At 49.6% G+C, this 22,918-nt stretch overlaps 1 protein-coding gene across 1 annotated transcript; it reads right to left on the reverse strand.

Moving 5' to 3' along the window:
* Positions 1-1,861: 1,861 nt before the first annotated feature.
* On the reverse strand, positions 1,862-22,499 carry LOC309524470 (delphilin-like; the record flags this gene model as incomplete). Its single annotated transcript, XM_082242413.1, has 13 exons — positions 1,862-2,369; positions 3,653-3,817; positions 4,890-5,008; positions 6,783-6,912; positions 7,956-8,042; positions 12,235-12,390; positions 14,132-14,328; positions 15,117-15,194; positions 17,140-17,227; positions 17,879-18,319; positions 19,588-19,916; positions 22,167-22,284; positions 22,399-22,499. Coding segments are annotated over 13 exons (2,084 nt in total), but the record flags the coding sequence as incomplete, so codon positions are not given.
* Between the last annotated feature and the right edge of the window lie 419 nt (positions 22,500-22,918).

Here is a 22,918-nt window from a genome sequence, read left to right on the forward strand (position 1 = left end):
ACTGCAGCAATCTTTTGGCCAGCTCCAGAAACAAACCAGAGGCTTGGTCTCACATCAGGGATCAAAGCGATGTAACGTTGCACATGCAAAAGGTTTTGCTGCAAGGACAGCATCACTTTATTGGAGGGGAGCATGTCAAGTTGGATGGAAACTCAGCTCCAGGCATATATACATCGTCCTTGATAGGAGCTCTTCAATCATCGAAAAACATCACAAGAAGATATTGTCTGGAAACAAAGAGGGGGACCTGGCTCTGTCACTTTGCAACGTCTAGTCAGAACAGTCATACAACAGCCTCGAAAAGCTCCTTGAACAAGATTAGCTGGACACAGCACAGATCATCCAGTGGCAAGGCTGGTTACTGGTCAGCCTTCCTGGTAACCCAGCGCCCTCCCAAGATTTTGAACTCCAACTCCCATCAGCCCTAGCATCATATGGTCACGCCAGGTAAGGCTGATGGGGGTTGTAGTTCAAGATATCTGGAGGGCACCAGGTTGGAGGAAGGTTGGATGAACCACAAATGGGAACCTGGGTGGCTCAGCTATGGCGAAGAGAGACGCCAATACCTGGCACTTGAAGCAGCGCAAGACGAAACAGTTTGCAGCGAGGGGATGGTACAGCTGGGCCGGGTTTAAAAACAACAACAGAAGAATTTAAAAAAATGAAAAGCCCAAGAGCCCACTAAGGTCAAGTGTAGTTAATGCACTGGGTGGTGACGAGTCTGTGCTTTTGGCCAAGGCTACCAAGAAGCTGCTTCCTCCAGAGTGGCATGGAGAGAAAAGGTTAGATGGGAAAGGTGGCTTCTTCCTGAAGCACAACAGGTGGTGGGATGGAGATAAAATAAAGTCCTGGGTTTAATTTCCATCTAAGAGAACCTAGAGTAAGTGGGGCAGGTGGGGAACAGAAAAGCTTCTGCTTGGTCCTGGGCTGCACACAGCATCCCTCAGTATAAGGCAGCTCCTTGTATTTCATGGAGCGATGAGCAACTCCACTCGCTCTGCTGTGCTGAAAGAGGCTTTGCCACAGCCCAGGCAAGCATCCCCCGGCCTGGTGCCCCTCATGTGGGCTGGTGTTGCCATCCAAAATATATGGAGAGCACCAGATGAGGAAGAAGCCTTCCCAGGGAGCAGAGTGCAGCTTCAGGGAGTGATCAGTCCTGGATGCTTTCCATCTTATTTGCCAGGGTGAACAGGCTGGGGCAGAAGCGTTCCCCAGACGACTGGCCTGATATGTTTCTGATGATATGGACATCCCTTTTTGGGAGCAGGTTGCAGAGCCCAGAGGGTAACCAGGACTAGCTGTGGCAAAGGAGTGAAAGAGCAAAGCGTCTAGGCCTGGGCAACTTTAGATACCTGCCAGGGGCATCAAAGAATCCCCCAAGGAGAAGCTGTTTGGGGAATTGGTGCACAAACCTCCCTCCTCCCGCCCTGCCCAGATGCAACAGTAAACTGGTTGGATGAAACCAAAAGCCAGACTCCTCATGAAGGCCCATGGAGTTTAGGGGAGAAATGAAAGGCAGTTCTGCCGGTCCCTCTCTGTGTCCTGGGTCTCACAGCTCAGCGCAGGGGTGTTGCCAGAATCAGCCCTGTGATACAAATGTGCAGAACAGGATTTGCACGTGGTGATTTATACAAATAAATTTTAAGCTGAACTTTTCGGGGAATGGAAGCCCAAACTTCTTGCTCTTGCTGTCAGGGCTTACTCTGAGCTACCAGATACCGAACAGGATTTTCTGGGTCTAGTGCCCTCTATGTGGATTGGGTCACACACAAATTAGAATGGCGAGTGGGTCTGGGGTCTTGCCAGTACTGCACTAGGCAGTGAGTCCAGTTTCCCTATAAGCAAAGTTTTTTTAAAAAAAAAAAGAAAAAGTTTATGCTTTAAAAGAAGTGGGGAGGGAAAGGGTGGGAGATCTAGGGCTTTAAAACAAAAAACAACCCACAGGGATTCAGCGCCCTGAGCCATCCACTAACATGCCAGGCTTAGGATTGGGTGGGCTGAAGGAATGCATGTCCTGAATGGAGGGGAGAAAAAAATCTGGTCCTTCAACAGTTTGTAGAAAGCCACGAACACCCAGAGGGTCCCACAGCCAGCAGGACTGCTGATGCAACTCCTACTTCCTGCTCTCTTGCACCCAGGTCCACAATGGGGGCCACAGAGGTGTTTTCTCCAGCACCAGAAAGAGCACAAAGTGATGGTCCCTCATTCTCTCTCTCCGGCAGTTCCCAAGCCAAGCAGAGATGCAGCCCCCTCATCTTCTCTTGGCCACACCCAACGGCTGACAGGCTGTTGCATCACCAGGCAAGAGGCGGGGTCATCCTGGGGCTGCGCTGGGGCTCACCACCAGCCTGCACGTCGCTGAAGGCGCGCTGCGGGGAGAGAAGGAGGAGGTGTGAGAGGCAGCCCTGGGGGTTCCCCAAAGAGAAGACCAAGCGAAGAACACACAAGGGGGTGTCCAACAGGGAAGGCTTTCTCCTTTGGTGCAATGGCAAGCTTCTCTTAAGCTCTACCGGAGGCCTGCCAGTCAAAAGGAGACAACTCAGGGCTTCTGGCAAATCACATTGTGGCAAATTGCGACCCAAATGCTGGAAGCTGCCTTATACCGAATCTGACCTTTGGTCCCTCCAGCTCAGTATTGTCCACACTGACTGGCATCGGCACTTCAGGGTTCCAGGCAAGGACTCTCTCCCTGCCCTACCTGGCGATGCCATCGGGGATTGAACCTGGGACCTTCTGCTTGCAATACAGGTGCTTGACTGTGGGTCACTCCAGCTGTCCCAGCTGATGGGAATTGTTATTCTAAACATCTGGAGGGCCCCAGTTTGGCAAAGGATGCCCTTCTCCAAGACTGTCCTGTCCTCTGGGGTTTCTTAACTCTTGAGGTTTCACATGCAGAGCCAACTATTCGCTCCAACCAGCAGAAACCCCCCTCACCACCTGCATGTGATGAAATTTCCTGGTACACATATTTTTTAATGATTGTTAAGTGCTTCTGTCTTTCTTCATTTCAGGTTGTATGACGTGCGTCCAACATTAATTTCAGTGGGTCTGAATAACAATAATAGACATGACGCACTTAGGTCCTTTAATTTCGAAAGGCCTACTCTCTGAGTAGAACTAACGCTGGATATAGGAGGTGTAAGAAGACACCGTTTCCCCTTCTGCCCTGTATTTGTCGCAAGCAGTGCTGTTTCTGTTCTGCTGCAGTCAACCTTCTGCCCAAAGTGACATTATCCATCTCACAGTCCACTGCAGTGAAACTGCGCAACTTAGTTTACAAAATTAATTATGTAAGTTATGTTACCATTGTTCTCCCATCCCATTCATTTTGGTACAAGAAAACAATGCAAAGGGCGGTGCGGTGAATGCAATGAACTGGGTCGCTTGCAACAACAACAGTGAATTCCAATCATATAATCCCAATCATATCTGCTGCTTCAACTTCTATTCTAGGCATGAGACAACTAAGCAAACCTCAGCCATTTCCACTCCCGTTTCACTCTTCGTCCGAATTTTCCACCCTCCCTAGTTGGATGCAGTCCTGCGTTTTTATGGTATTATGAGCACTACTGACCAGGCCATTGGCCACAAAAGGTATCACGGAAATAATGCATTAAAAAAAAATTGTATTATTTGTAAGTTGGAAACAAACCTCAAACTTGCTCATGAATTCAGCGAAAATGCCGAAGAATGCTTCAGAGGTTGTGACTTTGGAGTCCTCCCCAAAGAAAGACAAAACTTTGCCAAACTCGTCCATGGCTCTGTGTTGCAGGTCACTCAGGGACTGGATGGTGGGATGAGCACTTTCCAGGAAAGCCTTGAGGAGGATGGCTAAGGAGGATAAACTCTGCCACTGCCTCTGCGTACCTGGGCTGCCAGTACTTAAGAGGAGAACCACTGAACAGACCACAGGAAACAGACTCCAAGCGGCCCCCCACTCCATTTATCCCAATTATGAGATAAAGAAAACAAACCCACAGCCATTTTATGCACAGGGATGCACATGGGAGCCCAGAAGTGTTGCTAAGCACTAAAAAGGTTCATTCCATAAAACTAGCATAAAATTATCAAATGCCAATTTATATGAACAGGTGCAAATTTAGGCTTTTAAATGTCACAGGCAGCAGAAGCCACCTAATTCCCCATCCAAATCACACGCACTCATTTCCTTGGTTAATTTGCACTCCACTCTAAATCACTCCAGATTAGCTCCTCTTTAAATATTTCTCCCTCCCCCCACTTATTACTTCCAAATTGTCTCCAGATAACATCATTTCAGACTAATGTATTCACTCAAATTGATATCCTACCTAGGTATCAAGAGCACCTCCAATTAAAATTCCCCCAAATTCAGAAATGCTTGGGGACAATAGTGAAAAGGTTTTGGGGGGGTCCATGCCCCAGGGGGGCTCCTGCTAACAAAGCCCCTGCAGGGGCCAAATCAATATGAATACAAAGGGTCTGTTCAGTGTCACTATTTTGCAGGAGGAATTTGAGTGCATAACATAGACTTGGGTTTGTGCAATTAAAGAGGATTGAATTGCTCTGTCTCTGCAGCACAACAAATCCACTTTGAAACTGATTCCAGCAGTTAACAAATGGTTCATGGGAAGACACCCTGCAAGCAAATCAGGATGGAAGCAGGGCGGAGCCTTGCGGGCTGACGTGGCCCTTGGCAGGTGACTCCTCCTGATGCTGGCTGTGCGGCCATTCAGCAAGGAGACCAGGAACGTGGCAGCAAGGGCACAGAGACCCCCAGTGGCAGGCAGGGCAGAAGGGGGATCCCTGTGTGTGCCCAGGGCTATAGCGCCCCTGCCCCCCCCACTACACTACACCCCTGGGCTGGAGAGGATGTCCGCAGCGCACTGGCCTTTTCAACCAAAGGATACATCCATCACTGTCACAAACCTGTCCTCTGGGGAATCCCCCATGTTCTGGCAGGCAACCTCAATCTCAGCAATGGTGGTGTGCAGGTCGTGGAGGTCAGCCATTAATGTTCTCTGGTTCACTGCGGAAGAAAAAGCAGTAGAGACAAGAGGATTCTGACAGATATGTCCCCTTCTTTCCTTTTTTAAAAAATATTTTTATTAAGTTTTACATAACAAATTTAAATTAAATTCAAGCACACATTCACCTCTCATTTAGAATTCTCTGCATCCTTTGACATCCCTCAGCACTTCCATGGGTACCATTACCAAACCTTTTTTTTTCCTACTGCTTATCTTATTTTCTCTAATTTGTTTAAAAAATTACAAGCATTACTCAAATCCTACCAAAGTTTTTAGTTGTTTACAATGTTCTTTAAATACATTATAAATTTTCCCCATTCCTTCCTGAAATTCTTCTCTTCCTGGTTTCTGATTTCCTTCTTTCCTATGATTAGTTCACCACTAGAAAGTGTGCGATGGGGAAAACAAACTAAGCTGGAAATGAGTAAACCATGGGCTTTTTGGCTGGTTGGTTCATAAAAGATATTTGTATACCACTGTGTCATAAAAAATATACATCAAAGTGGTTTATAGCGTTAAAAACACGGAACCACGCCATTAAAAAGTTAAAAACTTATATCAACTAACCATCATGGAAAGATGTATTCTTAATTGCTTGCATAGGCCTGGCAGAATAGAAAAGTTATCAGTAAGCATTTAAAAGCTGGCACAGAAGGCACCTGCTGTATTTCTAGTGGCAGAGCATTCCACCGGACTGGGCTGTGTCATGTGACAAAGACACATGAGAGCAGAAGCAGCAAAGCATGCCTCAAATGGCTTGGTTTCTATGTTGCATGAGCCTTGCCAATCTACGGAATGACGGCCAATGCTCTTACAAATTATCTCACTGATCGAGCTGGGATAGAAGGGTTCAGGCGATCCCTAAGGCATCCAATGTAGTGCAAATCAGCATAAGGTTTTAAGCTTGTGCAATGGAACTCCCCCACCCCATCTCCCTGCTCCCCAAATCTGCTCGAGAGTGCAGGAAACCCCAGGACAGATTTAGGGAGGCGAGTTCCATTGCACAAGTTTAAATCCTTGTGCCAATAGAAGGATTTAGCTGGCTATTTCCCAAAGCCTCTCCCAGCCACTCTGCCCCACTCCCCAAAACTGTCCCTGAGGCAACTCACAGAGGCTCACCCAGGGGGAAACAAGACCCTTCCTCACTAATCCCCCAGCTCAAGTCTATGGGAAACAATGAAACTGGAAGCTTAACCTGGCAGGATGAAGCTTTCAAGATGCCTGGGGAAAGCCCTTTGCTGAACCAAACTTATTACTGAATAGGCATGATCCATTTCTTCTGTAAATAATTGGTTTTTTGCATTTTTAAAAAAAGGAATGATGACGGGATTAAAAAGCTGTGTGGAACCTCTGTTTAATTCCAGCTAAGTGCAGGAAAGCAAGGAATAAAAGAGTCTAGCGTGGAACCCCTCATGGGAAGGACTGTAGCTCAGTGGTTAGAGAATCTGCCCCAGGTTCCATCTTCAATGGCATCTCGGGGATGGGGGTGTTCTGGGAGGGCCCCTGTCTGAAACCCTGGAAAGCTCCTGCTTCCAGTCAGTGTCAACAATATTGCACCAGTTGGACTAAGGGCCTGGCTCAGGAATAGGCATTTTTCTATGGACCAAAATAAGGGCTAGGCAGCCTTCCTGCAACCTGATGCCCCCCAGATGTTTTGGTCTATAACCTCCGTGAGTCCCAGGATGGCACAGCTGGCTGGAGCTGATGGGAGTTGTCGTCTAAACCATCTGCAGAGCCCCTGTTTCCTAGGTACTCCATCCTCGTCCGTTTTACCTTTGGCAGCATGTGGCACGGTGGGCAGGTCCTTGGCAAAGCCCAGGAGTTCTGGGAAATGTTGGCTAAGGGATTTGGCAAGAATGTGCAGGAAGGTGGATTTTCCATCGACAGTCTTGGTGGTATTCAGCTGGAACAAAGCAAAGGGAAGGTGGAGGGTTGGAAGTGAAGGCTGCCAGTGGAACTTTAGGCCACAAGCAGCTCAGCCTGAGAATGTAGCTGACTCGGCGCAGGCATTTGCCACTGCATCAAAGTTTCTGGTCCACATGGGTGCAAAAGAATCATAGAACTAAAGCTGGAAGTGACCCAGAGGGTCATCTAGTCAAACCTCAGGGCAAGCAGGAATAAAAGGACAGGGCAGTTCCTGCCCTTTGTTTTGCTGGTGAATTGCACTGTGGTAATAATCTGCAACTATTTAATGAGCTGATTGTGATTTAAATGTGAAATGTTCTAAGGTCCAGCAGTTCTCAACCTGTGGGTCCCCAGATGTTGTTGGACTACAACTCCCATCATCCCTGAGCTCTGCCCTTGCTAGCTAGGGGTGATGGGAGTTGTAGTTCAACAACATCTGGGGACCCACAGGTTGAGAAAGGCTGTGGGTTTGTCTTTCCTTTTTGTTCTGAACCACACTGAGTTCCCCATCGGGAAGAAGGGCGGGATATACATTTCACAAGCAATTGTTGAGCAGAGGTTGATGATTTCAGCAGATGAAACTTGCAAGGCAGCCTAGACCAGGGGAAATCCCTAGTCCTTCACAGCTATTAAATGGGCACAAGCACCACCCTCTTCCCCATCTGGACTTCTGGTTGACGACTGTAGCAGAGAGTATCTTGAAAGCGAATATTTTGCCCACACAGAAGCCTGAGGTTTCTACAAATGCAGTCATCTCTCTCCATCCTCTGCCCAGGAAGCAAGAAGCATCACCCTGTTTGAGGACACATATCAGCCCAGGCAAAAGCACTTGAGCTGGTGAGAGGTGTGGCCTGGGGATGCGGGCCTGACAGGTAGGCCTGGAGGGCCGCATTTTGGCCCCCAGGTTCAGGGACCACCACTCATGCCATCAGCCAAGAGAGAATGCCTCTCCCCTCGGAGGGCTCGTTGAATCACAAAACTGTCAAGTTGGAAGGGACCCAGCCCCTTGCAATTCAGGAATGCTGCTCCAACTCCACTTACCTCAGTGAGGAAGTTAATCTTAAAGCCGGTTGTTTTGTTGGTCTTTGGTTGCCCATGATTCAGGTAGTTGCCCATGGCCAGCACAAACTGCAAAGGGAATTTCTTGTGAGTAGCCAGTCAAAGGAGCCTCCTCTCTTCCCAACCCTGAGGTAGAACCTCCCACAAGATGGTGGCCTTCAAACACTTCAGACTGCAACTCCCAGCAATGCCAGCAACATAGAGTCATGCTGGCTGGGGCTGATGGGAATTGTAGTCCAAACCAGGTTGGCAAAGGGTGGTCTACACAAGACCGAGGTCCAATTCTGAACAATGCATTTTCATTGTTTTCACAAGTCGGACCGACTTCTGCTACACAAGGAGCTGAAAACACATCAGCTGCTCAGATCACCTTCCAGTCCACCCCCAGATAGATTTCCCTGCAGCACCAAACATGCTAAATCCCATCAGGAATTTGTTCAGGAGAAGCTGGTCACAGAATTGTAGGCCTGGAAGGGACCACAAGGGTCATCTCCTCCAACCTCCAACCAATGCAGGATTCACAGCTGAAGACTCCCCAACAGGTGGTCATCCAACCTCTGCTTAGAAACCTCCAATGACCTTCCATGGTAGTTTGTTTGACTGTTGAATAGCTCTTGCTGTCCACCAGGGCAAGGTGGGACAAAACCCTGCCATATTTTTTCTGCACCCAAGATCCACAGCTATGGTTCAGGAGTCCTATATGCATAAATTTCTTATAGAATTATACAACTGTAGAGTTGGAAGGCACACACAATGATCTAGTCCAACCCCCAGAGTCACAGATCCCCCAGGGTCCTTCCCATCCATTTCTCTTGGTAAAAGCAGAACTGGGAAATGACAGGTGCCTTTAGGTATTTGATGCTGACCTCTGGAAATAGGGAACCTCTAGCTGTTAAGTTTTTCTTCTCTGTTGCTTGGGGAAAGTGTCTTAGCTCAGTGATAGAGCATGTGCCTTGCATGAAGATTCTAGTTTCAATCCTTAGTATCTCAAAGGATGGCTGGCAAAGACTCCCTCTCCGAAACCCGGGAGAGCTGCTGCCAGTCAGTGCACACAGAACAGACCTAGATGAACCAGTGAGTCTGATTCAATATATGGCAGCTTTCCATTGGCTTTTGTCAAAGAACTGCTTAAGCGTACACTGAATTTTTTTTGCAAAGGAGGAGAACATAAGAATAACCTGCTGGATCAGGACAATGGCCCACCTAGTCCAGGGGCCAATCAGATGCCTCAATGGGAAACCAGAAGCAGAACATGAGCACAAGTGCACTCTTCCTTCCCGTGGTTTCCAGCAACTTGCGTTCAGAGGCATTGCTGTGTCCAACAGTGGAGCCAGAGCAGAGCCATTAAAGCTAATAGCCATCGATAGCCCTTTCCTCTGTGAATTTGCCTAATCGTCTTTTAAACCCACCTAAATTGGTGGCCATCACTGCTTCCTGTGGAAGGGAGTTCCACAGTTTAACTGCAAGAAGAATGGCTTTTTAAAAAAATCTGTCCTGCATCTTCCAACATTCAGCTTCATCAGATGCTTACGAGTTCCAGTGTTAAGAGAGAGGGAGAACCACTTCTCTCTCTCTGCTTTCTCCGGACCATGTGAAAAAATTTTAATTTCTATCACGTTGCCTCTTGCTTCTTGCAGGATGTTGCCTCTTGAAGGGGCATCTCCAACCACATCGTTCAGCCCAGACACTGAGGTCCAGCGCCGAGGGCCTTCTGGCGGTTCCCTCACTGCGAGAAGTGAAGCTACAGGGAACCAGGCAGAGGGCCTTCTCGGTAGTGGCACCCACCCTGTGGAACGCTCTCCCATCAGATGTCAAGGAGATGAGTAACTATATAACCTTTAGAAGACATATGAAGGCAGCCCTGCATAAGGAAGCTTTTCATGTGTAATGTTTCATTATGTTTTTATATATGTTGGAAGCCACCCAGAGTGGCTGGGGCAACACAATCAGATGGGTGGGGTACAAATAATAAAACATTATTATTATTAAGCTAAGGAAGGCTGGGAAGAGACCCAGTAAAAAAACCTCTGCCTCTGGTCACCTTCCATTCGCTGCGCTGTTGCCCCAACACTCCCTGCATTTGTGTGAGTTTCTAACCCCTCCCTTGGGTCAAAGATGAGCTTTATGTCTCCAGGAGTCCCAAGGGCAGACCAAGACGGGGATGGGGCGAGAACCCAGTGCATGCCACGTCTTGAACATAACTTTTGGGTTAATCAACAGCCGGCTGAGGACGCTGTACTGTTAACCAGGCGTGATTCGTGGCCTCATCAGTGGGTGTGAAGAATAGTTTGGGAACCCGTCAAGTCCTCTGGCCTCTTTTTCTCCCTTGGGGGGCCAACTACACACTACAGGTGAACGAACACGTGTGGCGAAGCCCCAGAGCCGCTCACCCTGGAAGGAAATTAGCTTGGGAAATGAGGATTTGGAGAAGAGAAGATTGTTAGGAGCAGGGGTACTTCACCCCTTCTGATGGCCAGCAAATTGGGCAGCTTTAAATAAGGAACATTATTTAGTTATTTATTGCCCAGCCTTCACCCAAAGGTTCCAGAATGGGTTACACGTTGCAGCGTTAAAATACTATATTAAAAACTTTAATGTACTGCACTATGTGGAAATGGCAAAGTTGACGGCAACATTAAGAGATTGAAATAATGAACTTTTTAGAGTAGAATGGGGACCTTTTGTGAACTACTTGAAAAAAATAAACCAGTCAAATGAAATCGTGAGCAGGATTCGAGATAGGAGCAGCAGAAGAAAAACGATAAATTGTATGAGACGGGTTTCTGTAATAGAGGAGAGTTTGCTATATAATGCAGTAGAAAAGGTCTTGAACAAAAACGCTGTGGAGGTTTGGGTGGGAAGTCAGAACATGAAACAATGTAATTATTCCATTTGAAATTAATTTATATATAAAAAAGGAAATTCAATAAAAATATATTATAAAAACTCCATATTAAAAACAATTTGAAGCTACTTACAAACGTAAAAATAAGGTGCGTCCTACAAACATACGCCTCCCAGTGTCAAAAGCCAGGGTAAAGAGGCGCATCTTCAGCATTCTCCAAACACTGTATAATGAAGGTGCTAGGCACACCTTTGTGGGGAGGGAGTTCCACAACTTAAGGGGCCACCATAGAGAAGGCCCTGCCCCGGACTGCCACCACCTGAGCCTCTGAGAGTGGAGGAGGAACATTGGAAGCTGACACATACTTGGTCAGACCATGGTCCATCTAGCTTAGTATTGTCTGCACTGACTGGCAGTGGCTCGCCAGGGTCTCAGGTGGGAGATATTCCCCGCAGGTCCTACCTGGAGGTCTAGCTGGGGATTGAACCTGGGACCTTCTGTATGTGAAACAGCTGCTCTACCACTGAGCTACAGTCCTTCCTCTCACACATAAGATAGAGATTTTTATTTTTATTTTAGAAAGTGGGCTGGGTGGAGAGGTGGGGAAGGAGAGTACAGGCTAGCCAAAGCTCTCCCTGGCTGCACCTGCATCCCAGCAAAGCTCAGCTGAAAAGAAAGGGGCATTTTGGACTGCACTTTTTTCCATTCCCATATCAAGGAGAGACTCCATCAGGCCAGGCCTCTTTCCACCTGCCTTGCTCCACCCTCTAGTCTCTGCTTCTCAATTTGTATTGTATTATTTCATGTACTGTGGCTTGCCGTTCTTTTATTGATTATAGTTTAGAAATTATTTATCGTAAATTTAAGGGCGAATTTCTGTAACTTTTATATGCTGGTATTATTTTATACTACTCCAATGATTGTTGAATGTTACTTTTCTGATGTAGGTTGTTTGTTCTAATGTTATGTTTTATTATCACATTTTTGTATTGCATTAGATTGTTATAAGATGTACATTTTTTTGTTTCTTCAGCTTGTAAACAGCCTTGAGTATTGTAAGATAGAAAGACGGTATACAAATTAAAAATGTTGATGTTGTTATTGTTGTTGCAGTCCTTTGCAAAAAAAAAAAAAAGATGTACAATCGCTCCAGGATTGTGCTTCTGTTCCATTCCTTTGTCAGATTTCTCAAAAGAAGCACTGGAAAAACATGAGAGTACCATTCTGGAGTAATAAAGATGTCGGGTAAGAAGTGAGTTTGCCCGTTTGTATTCTAAATGCCTAGAGTTGTGAACCCCTGCCACCCCTGGAACCAGGAGCAAGGGAGGGAAGGAGCCACCAAACTCTGGCTGAGTTTGGCTGAGAAGCGGCTGCCCCCTGGTGGTGCACACGAGCCACAAAACCACCTCTCCTGACCTCTAAGATCTTGGCCAGCTTCTTGCTGTTCTTCAGCTCCAGGGAGGCGTTGTAGATGCACTCGTAGCTGGCTGTGAGCTCCTCCATCTTCTCCGGCAGGGTGGTCTTGAAGTGGAGGCTGCGCAGTCGGGTCTTGTAGTCGGGTACCAAAAGCATCTGGAAGAGGAAGGAGGAAGGAAACAGGGAGGGGAGTCCCCACTTTATTCCACCATCTCTTTTCGCTACCACCAAAATTGCTGAGGTCTGGGCAGGGCAGGAAAAATTGCTTGGAGTGGGGGCTAGATCAGGCCCCTGAACCAAGGGCTAGCCGGCCCTTCTTTCAATTGACCCTCCCCACATCTGCTTTATAGACAAAGTGACAAGGGTGTTTAATAGAAACATATCTTGGTTATCTCAAAGCCAGCAAGGATGGGTGGATCTATCAATTTCAGTTACTCGTTTATCCAATCTTAAGTGTAGATTGCATTACATTAGTTTGCAGAAATCCTCATGAAAATTCATCTGCAAATTTATCCTAACATACATATTTTTGCAAGGCAGTTTTCCTTAATAGAGTGTGATTTTGTGTGTTATTTTCGCTAACATACACATTTAATGCAGGCTTTACCACAGCAAATGTGTTTTAGTACACATTACTGGGCTGGAAAACTGGGCTGCAAAATTCAGAGAAGTATGAATTTTGAAGGATTGCTGTGCTTTGGTTTGCACAACAGTTTCAGAAAGCATGACACAGGCCTTTAACTGCAAACTGAATGGGATCCCCCTCCCAGTTCTTTGTCAGTGAGCTTCTCCAGACCTTAATGTCAGAAGGGAATAGATGCAGCTTGAAAAGCATTTACGGGAGTCTCCAAAATGTTAGTAATTTGCAGTGTGCCAATTTGGCCAATTAAAGTGGATTAAAGCATTCTGCTGCCCTTGTGCAAGGAATCTACCTGGGGAAAATAGACTGACTTTTTATAATGGGGAAATAATGGGGAAGTGCATTGAAAAGTGTGGGACAAGCAAATGATTGACAGAAATACATAGAAACACCCCATAAGCAAATGAGCACGAATGTTCAATGTCATTTAACCTCCCCACAAACAATTAAGGATGAGTGATCAATAGAGATCAGGCATGGCCGAACCTCTGTACAACTTTTGCGCAAACAGGCCAGGGTGAGTGCTCAGGAGCTTGTGTGTGCTTATGTCTCGTGTGTGTGTGTGTGTTTTGAAGAACAGACAAATCTCACATGGTCTTTCAATGAACTACACACCTGACCTGAATCCATTCATGGCCCGGTGGGTCACAGCCCCCCTCCCCATGCAGCCAGACTGACGCTCTCCCTCCTCGCCATGACACTGGGCCAACTTCCCTGCCTTTGTGTAGCACCTTGGTTTAGACAAGAGTTTCCCAAACTTGGGTCGCCAGCTGTTTTTGGACTACAACTCCCATCATCCCTAGCTAGCAGGACCAGTGATCAGGGGTGATGGGAACTGTTGTCCAAAAACAGGTGAAGAGCCAAGTTTGGGAAACCCTGGTTTAGACTAGTGGTTCACAAAGTGGACAGTAGTGCCCCCTGGGAGGGGCAAGGAGATTAGCTAGGGGGTTGCTAAGAGGCAAGGGGATGTCAGCGAGGTGCTGGAAGGGTAAATAACTATCAGACTTTGAAAAGCTGGGTTCACTGGATCAATCTCATCCACTTTGTGGCATTAATTAAACAAAATAGTTTGAACTGGATTTTGAATGCACGTGCATTTGTTTGTTGCTGTTCTGAATGTTGTGTTGTTACCTTCCTTAGTGGGTCATGCAAACTGCTATTCTGAAGACTGCTTTTTATAGGGTCGACGGCACTGGGGATGCATTTATGGGACCAAGGGGGCCTGAAAAGATTCGGGAACCACTAGCTTAGACTCACCTGCAGCACAAACTGGTCCGGCTCGCTGAGTTTGCTGAGGCTGCCCTGGTAATTGTGGTACTGCTCCACCTCCTCTGCGTCAGGCGCATAGAGCAGCAGCTGCTTGATGTGAGAAGCCTCCAGGCGGTCGCTCTCCATGGTCAAGAGGATTTGGCGCAGCTCGATGTGGGAGAGCTTGAGGTGGGCAATTAAGATGGCTGGGCAGAGAAGAAGAGCGGGGTGGGCGCCCTGCCAAGGATTACTAACCCAGAACCGACAGGGCCAGAGCACAAGTGCACCCATTGAAAGGACGGGCAAATCTGCCCATCTCAGGTTCTCATTTTCTTCCCTGTCTTGTCCATTCCCCCCCCCATTTTCACACCAGGATTCTGGGGTGTTAGTCCTACTCAGAGTAGGCCCACTGAAGTTAGTAGGCCTGGCTAACTGAGACTCATTCATTTCAATGGGTCTACTTTGTGTAGGACTTAGAGGCCATGCTTTATTTTATATTTGTAAGTCTGCATGAAAATACTTATTCATGCTGAAGTTTCAGGAAATATGCACGTTGTTGCATGCAATTTCCCCATATGCAGTCCGTTTTGGTTATTTTCACGAATATATCAATTTTTGTGCTCACTTTACCCTAACAGGCACAGTATATATTTGGTTGGCAAAGTGCATTGCAAAATTCAAGCAAGGGAGAACTGCATTGTACATGCTGCTTTGGTTCAGGAACCATGAATTAGGTTGGTTCCCTTTAAAAACACAATCTGCGCACATTTCTTCCACACCTTTAATGTTCCCCAACCCACAAGGGGAGCACCAGAAGGCTTTGCAGTGCTTCAGGGGATTGGCACCCCTAAAAATATCACAGTCTCCAGCCCCACCCTGAGTCCTGCCAAAAGAGACCCCAACCAGTATGGGCTCAGACATCTCTCTCTCTCTCGTTTACCTGCCTGCCTCTCGGCCCCTGGACCTGCTGCGTCCTTCACCAGGCGCTACTTACATGTGTTATATGCCTTTTTGTGTGACAGAATCTCAACCACATCTTTCTTTTTCAAGGACTCTGGCAGGGGGCTTGGCTCTGGAAGAGAAACTGAAAGATTTAATCAGAGATAAGGACAGGGGTCGGAGGGATTCGGGAGAAGAGAGAGAAAAAAGAAGCAGATGGGATCAGGATGGGATGGAAACAAACGGAGCTTGCAGGGCTGGAAGTTTGCATGCTGGGTGGGGGTTCCTTGAGCGCCGTCCTGAGCTTGCCCACCCCCGGCTGGAGAAAGGACACTCGGCTGCAAAAGGCAAGACAAGACGTCAGATACACAGGAAATCCCAGACCCCGGTCCTATCATGGCTCACCCACTCTTTGTCCTATTTCTCCACCTGGGGTTCTCACGTGCAGTGCTTCTTCCTCAAGAGAGTCCCCTCGGCTTCTCTCATTTGCCTGCCAAGCCTCTTCGCTTTTGCTGTACCCCCACTAGCCCCCTGCTCCTTAGCAGAGAGGTGAAGGTAAAGGTAAAGGGACCCCTGACCTTAGGGTCCAGTTGCGAACGACTCTGGGGTTGCGGTGCTCATCTCGCTTTATTGGCTGAGGGAGCCAGCATACAGCTTCCGGGTCATGTGGCCAGCATAACTAAGCCGCTTCTGGCGAACCAGAGCAGCGCACGGAAACACCGCTTAGCTTCCTGCCGGAGCAGTACCAATTTATCTACTTGCACTTTGACATGCTTTCGAACTGCTAGGTGGGCAGGAGCTGGGACCGAGCAATGGGAGCTCACCCCGTCACGGGGATTTGAACTGCCGACCTTCTGATCGGCAAGCCCTAGGCTCTGTGGTTTAGACCACAGCGCCACCCATGTCCCTTTAGCAGAGAGGTAGTGCAGAATAAAATAACTTCTGGGGCTCCTTCAGGATTAGGGGCCCTGAGGCTTAAGCTTCATTAGTTTCAGAGTACATCTGCCCCGCCGCCTTCATGCTATGTATAATTTTATAAATAGTAAAAGGTAAAGGAGTGCTGGATGGTTAAGTCCAGTCAAAAGTGACTATGGGGTGCAGCGCTCATCTAGCTTTCAGGCCAATGGAGCTGGTGTTTGTCCACAGACAGCTTTCCGGGTCATGTGGCCAGCATGACTAAACCACTTCTGGTGCAACGGAACACTGTGACTGAAGCCAGAGCACACGGGAACATCATTTACCTTCCCGCCGCAGTGGTACCTTTTTATCTACTTGCACTTTGACATGCTTTCGAACTGCTAGGTTGGCAGGAGCTGGGACAGAGCAACAGGAGCTCACCCCATCGCAGGGATTCAAACTGCTGACCTTCCAATCAGCAAGCCCAAGAGGCTCGGTGGTTTAGACCACAGCGCCACCTATTACCCCTGACTCACCTTTTCTCTGAACTTAAAAGTCCCAAACATTGCAACCCTTATTCATAGGGGAGTTGCTCCACCCCTTGATCGTTCTGGTTTTCCTTTCCTGGATCTTTCTCAACTCTGCAATGTCCTCTTTTGAGGTGAGGAGACCAGAATTTCACACAGTATCTCAGGTGTGGAATCTGCCTTTACCACGGTTGCCACCCTCACATCTTCTCAATCTATGACTCAAGGACATGAAGGTGGGCTTGGCCTGGCAGCCCACCCAAAAGGGGAGGACGCACAAGACACCAGGATGATGGGACAGAGAAAACAAAGGAAGCCCCTGCCCATTGAAACACAGAGGGAAGACAATCCCCTTAAAGAGACAACCACCCCCTTGGAGAGAAGACAATGGCAAGGAGATGGTCATGCTTCTCCCATGTCAACAGCCAAAGGGGATTGGGCAGCAACAGAGTCTGACAAGGGTTCACAAGCAGCCATTGTGCAAATTGTGCGCCCATCTCAGGACCATGGAGGGGACTCTGGCAAGATCCCCAAGACGATATGGGCTCGGCTCTTGTTTCTCTCCCTCCATCCCCCCACCTGCATGTGGCAGATGAGGGCTGCCAGTGCTTGCAGAGAGAGAGAGACAGACAGACAGACAGATGGAGGACTCACTCGCTGGCTTCTGGGTTCCAAAATGCAACTCCAGGTTGAGGTATTTGACCATGTCGCTCAGTTTGTCGTAGTCCGAGTCCTCCCCGAGCTGCACAAGGAAAAGGCGTGGTCAAGGATTCCAGAGGCCAAGAGCAGAGGGTAAACATGCTCTTTCTTCCACATCAGAAGCATGCAAGGGGGACTTGGGTGGTGCTCAAGCAGGCCTTTATCTGGCAATTTGGGGTCAACCACTGGGACACACACACACACACACACACACACACACCTCCCCTGCAGAGAGGGATTTAAAGCAATATCATAGCTGGGTCTGGACGTGGCTGGAGAGAGCAGCCTCCCAGACAGACTTCCCTTGGGTTTAATACAGTGATTTGTTATCTGCAATGTTCGTCTGTCTCTTGCAGACCACAAGGACAGCTCCAGCCTCTTGCTATATATTTGGGGCACTTCTTCACAGCTAGAAATGTGGAGGTCTGTGCCCCACAAAAGTAAGCAAACAAACACCACCCACAAAGTACTCCTGTGGCCCGCTTGATATGAAAAGTTGGAATGCCCTGCATTTTCCCGCACATTACTCAGCTGGAAAATTGGATCGCAACATTCAGAGATGAGCAAATCTCAAAGGATTGTTGTGGTTTGGTCTGTCTATTATTTCAGAGAGTGGAAACCGAGTGGGTGGACGTGGCGGGGGTGGGGAGATGTGCCTTTAAATGCGAACTGAATGGAGCTTCCTCAACATTACCTGTCCCCAGATGGTGCCTTCGGAATTCTCCACCTGCTCCCAGCGCAGCCGCTTGACGCTCATGTGCTTGGACTCGTTCCTGCGCTGAATTATGCCCTGAGTCACCGGAGGAAGAACACAGGGGACCGGAGGGGGCAGGGGAGGGGGAGGGGGTGGAGGGGCTTGCTGAGAGTGGCTGTCTGGGGGCTTGGGGTGGGGGGCGGAGGAGGAGGGAAAGGAGGAGGAGGGAGTCTTCTTCACGGCCTCCGTGCTCCGGTGCTCCTCTTTGGGCTCGTGGGAGTGCAGCGGAGGCGGGAGTGGGGGTGGGCTGATGGGGGGCGGTGGGATGTGATCGGACAAGGTGGAGTAGGTCAAGGAGCTGCCTTCACTGCTGCTCAGGTATTCGCTGGCGCTGCTCATGTCGTTGGTGACGTAGCTGCCCTGGTCGTCGTGGAAACTCATCTGGGGAGAGAAAGACGAGAGATTAGATGGCTAAAGCACTGTGGAACTCCCTGCCAGTGGACGTCAGGCAGGCACCCTCGCTGTTCACCTTTTCGGCACCTTTTGAAAACACTACAGTGGTACCTCGGGTTACATACGCTTCAGGTTACAGACTCCGCTAACCCAGAAATAGTACCTCGGGTTAAGAACTTTGCTTCAGGTTTAGAACAGAAATCGTGCTCCGGCGGCGCGGTGGCAGCAGGAGGCCCCATTAGCTAAAGTGGTGCTTCAGGTTAAGAACAGTTTCAGGTTAAGAACAGACTTCCAGAATTAAGTACTTAACCCGAGGTACCACTGTATATTTAGACAAGCCTACCCAGAGGTAGAGAATGCTGGTGTGTGCTTTAATCTGCTTTCAGTTTATTGTTGATTTTGTCCTCCGAGTGTTTTACAGAGTTGTTCTTGCTGATGATTTTATTGTTTCGTTCTCCATGTGAACTGCTTTGAGGGTGTGTGTGTGTTTTTTTAAAAAAACAACAACCAATAAAACAGTGTATAAATTCTAGGCAATAAATAAATAGATGCGTCATCTCATGAGGCAGCTTCAGAGCACCATAAGATGTCCTGGGCCTCCCTTCGTTGGCTGGTGGGAAGGGGGCTTCATTGTAAAAACAAACTTGCTTACAGGGCAGTTCCTGGACTGGGCCAGCCTGGCCTTGGGTGCCCGTGCTCTGGTGGCATCCTGAGTTACTGCATTGCACTGTGGGGGGGGGGCTGCCCTTGAAGATGGTCTGTAGGGTTGGAAGGCCCCCAAAGGATCATCTAGCCCAACCCCCTGCAATCAATATCAATCAATAATATTGTTGCTGATATGCTTGCTGTCCTGGGAACCTTTGGGAGTAAGAGCAGGATATAAATTGAAATTATTATTGTTATTATTATTATTACGACACCAGTTACCAGCCTTCATTTATTGAGAGGCCTCCATGCAAATAAATTAGCATATGCAAACTGTATTCAAATTTATTCCATGGATCTTCACCCTATGTCCTATATGCACCAAACCACAATGCCCCTGGGCATCGCCTTGGTTTTGCCCACAGTTTGAAGCATTATGGGATGCCCATTCCACCATGTTCCAGCATTCCCCATCTACACCATCGAAATTGCTGGGTGCAGGGATGGGTGGCAGGGGGCGAGTTTCCCGGTCAGAAGATGAAGACTTGCCACAGAAGCTTCCCCCCAGCACTTTTTACCAGAGCAGCAAAGCGCCACTCTCTCTCTCCCACCTCCTCGTAGTCATTCTCGGGCGTGAGGAAGTCATCCACAATGGTGATCCGGTGACCCAGCTGCTCACTCAGAGCGTCCAGGAAGCGGTCCGTATCCCGGCTACGTGGAGGGCGGGAGAAAGTGAAGAGCTTCTTCCTCCGGGAGAGCGGGCTGAGGGCGTAGCCTGTGTGCTTCGGGGACGGGGCGGGGCTGCAGTCCAAGCTGACGTAGGGGTTGGATTCAGTGCTGCAGGGGGAGGGGATCCCACCGTGCGGGTGGTAGTAGCATGGCTGGTCGGGTGGAGGGTGGTCGTTCTGCCAGGAGATGCTCAGGCCCGATTTCCGTGCACCTGCAGGGGGTTGGAAAGGGAACAAAGTGGTTCCGTTGGATCTGGCCTTGCCCTGCAAAGGGGGCGGGGCAGCCGATAATTATGGCTTTGAGTTTGCAGAATGTCCACATGTGCAGACCTTGGAATGGAATCAAATCACTGCAGAGTAGGGAGTTAATATGCGGAGACAGCATAGTGTAGTGGTTAGAGGGTCAGACTAGAACCTGGGAGACCAGGGTTCAAATCCCCATTTGACATAAAGCTCATTCGGTGACCTCAACCCGGTCGCTGCCTCTCAGCCGAACCTACCTCAGAGTTGTTGTGGGGAATAAATGGGGAGGGAAAGAACTATTTGTGCCACTTTGAGCACCTTAGAGAGAAAAAAGGTGGGATAGCAATACAATAAATAAATAATGGCTATAGCCATCCCAGTCGATCCCATACAGCTAAACTTGTGGCATCTTAAAAAAACAAGCAAACTTGGTGCCAAGTTGGGATGGGTGAATCTGTCGATTTGGGTTTTTCATTCTTCTAACTCAATGCTGAGCTCTTCATACTTCTGCATCTGTTTGCATTTTTTTTTTAAGTGCTCCTGTAAATTCACCAGGATTTTTGTGTACATCTCTCCTCCCTTTTGGAGCTGCAGAAAGACACAGCCAGCTCCCTTAACTGTTCCTCACAAGGGTTTGTTTCCGGACCCCTGATCATCTTGGTTACCCTCCTCTGCACTCCTCCTTCTGGCTTATCAATATCCTTCTTAAATTGGGGTGCCCAGAACAGGACACAGGGCTCCAGGTGGGGTCTGACCAAACAGTTGAATCGAGTGGTAATATCACTTCCCTTGATCTGAAAACTATATGGGTGGAGTTATCTCAGCATACACCAGTCCTCTGACTTTTGTGATGCGTTATGTCACGGGTGTCAAACACAAGGCCCGCGGGCCGAATCCGGCCCGCCAGACCTCATCATGTGGCCCGTGTAGCTGCTAGCCCGCTTCCCCCTGCGAGGCGGCGCGCTGTGGGCGGGGATGGGGGGCTGGAAGGCGGACGGTGGAGAAAGCGAAGGCGCTCCCTTCCCGCGCTGTTACTCGGCCGGCCTGAGAGAAAAATTCTGAGGCGGCAGCAGCCTTCGTCCAGGGTCGGGGGGCCATAGCGGGACTTTGCCCTCCCGGCGGCCTGGATCATCTGGAGCTGGGGCGGCTGCGGGACCCGCCGGGCAGCAGCGGCGGTGGCGGAATCGCCGCCACTTCTTCTCCTTCTCCTCCTCCTTCGTCTTGCTCGCCGTTGCCGCCGCTCTCCTCTTGCTCGAGGCAGGCCTGGAGCCGGGACAACCCGGACTTCGAGCCCGAGGAGGAGGCGGGCGAAGCGGGCGAAGCGGGCGAAGCGGCCAGGGCGGCTGGCGGGAACGTGGCGGCGGGGGCCATGCTGCAGATGGGCGTGGTGGAGTGGGGTGCCTTCGCCCTCAGAGCCCGACGCCCGGGAGGGCCTGCCGAGAGCGGGAGGCAGCGGAGGTGCAGGCGGCGCGGCGAAAAGGAGGAAGGTGGGGGGGAGGCAGGCCAGCGGCCTTGCTCCGCCGGAGGCGCCCCGCCGCTGACGCTGCGTTTCCCTCACCCGGGAGGGCCTGCCAAGAGCGGGAGGCAGCGGAGGTGCAGGCGGCGTGGCGAAAAGGAGGAAGGTGGGGGGGAGGCAGGCCAGCGGCCTTGCTCCGCCGGAGGCGCTCCGCCGGAGGCGCCCCGCTGCTGCCGCCGCGTTTCCCTCACGAGGAGACGGGCAAGGAGGTCGCTGAGCAGCCGCCGCCGCCTTGCCTGGGCCAAAGGGATGGCGCACCGCCTGCGAGGTGAGTCGCCGCCCGGCCGGGCCCTTCTATCGCCCTTCCCAGCTCGCATCTCTCCTGTTTCACCTTATTACTCGCGTTCAGCTCCTCTGCAACCTCCTTTCCCACCTTTAGCACACTTTTGATTCCCTTGTTGGCCAAAGGCTCTACCACAGACATGTCCAAAGTCCATTTCAGGGGCCTAATCCGGCCCCTTCGGCAGTTTATGGGGTAAAATCCTCAAAAAAACCCTCAACAACTTCAACCCTAAAAAAAAAAGGTCAACAATTTCAATCCTAAAAAAAGTGCAACAACTTTGGTTGGCCCTCACGGCCCTTCACTTCATCAAATCTGGCCCTCCTTGAAAAAAGGTTGGGCACCCCTGCGTTATGTGCACCATCTCAAATTCACAAGTTGCTTCTGCTGCCAAGCCAAGACGCAAGGGGAGTATATTTTCACCTGCTGGGTTTCCTTGCTCTGGAATGGGAGGTGATGTCCTGTGCATGGCTAAGTTGCCCAGCTTCCCTCCAAAGCCAGTGGTCAGCCTGGTTTCCAGTTCTGCATAGACAGCAGACATCTGAAAAAGAGCAGAGGGAAGGAAGGAGTCCCTGTGCGCTTAGCTGCCTGCCTGGCCCTGTCTCCCACCCTTCCTCACTAGCTTCATCTTCCATAAGCCAGACCCAGAACTCACCATTTTGGGGTTGGGCGTCTCTGGAAGGGAAGTCCCATCCCCCGCTTGCCTCTCCCCTGCAGCCAAGCGGACTGGCACCTCGGAGGCTTCGCTGATGGGACCTAGTGGGAAGAGAAATGGAGAGGCAGCAGGGGCAGAGGCTGCCAGAGGTGGCTGGGGACCAATTGGGACTGGCAGCGTGGAAAGCAGAGGCACAGGTGAAGCCAGAACCAATGGCAGGCAGAGCCAACACATCTTAGTTTTTGTCCCCATCCTAGTGCCCAGCTGAGTTCTGCAAGGCAACATCCACGCTATGAAGGAGGAAGCTGGCCGCCAGTTCTTCTCCACAGCAACACTGCCCCTTTTGCACCATGGCCAAACAGCCAAAGGTAGGGGAGTCCCAAACAGGAAAGCAGGAACCTCATCTTCTCAAACTACTCAAGAGCCACTGTGCATTCCACAGCATGTCCCAAAAAAGTGAAGAACTGGACTGGGGAACCTTTGGGAGAGGGTGGATGTGGCTCTCCAGGGCTCTCTGTCT

The sequence above is a fragment of the Podarcis vaucheri genome, assembly GCF_965113315.1.
Source record: "Podarcis vaucheri genome assembly, contig: HAP1_SCAFFOLD_261, whole genome shotgun sequence".
Lineage (NCBI taxonomy): Eukaryota > Metazoa > Chordata > Lepidosauria > Squamata > Lacertidae > Podarcis > Podarcis vaucheri.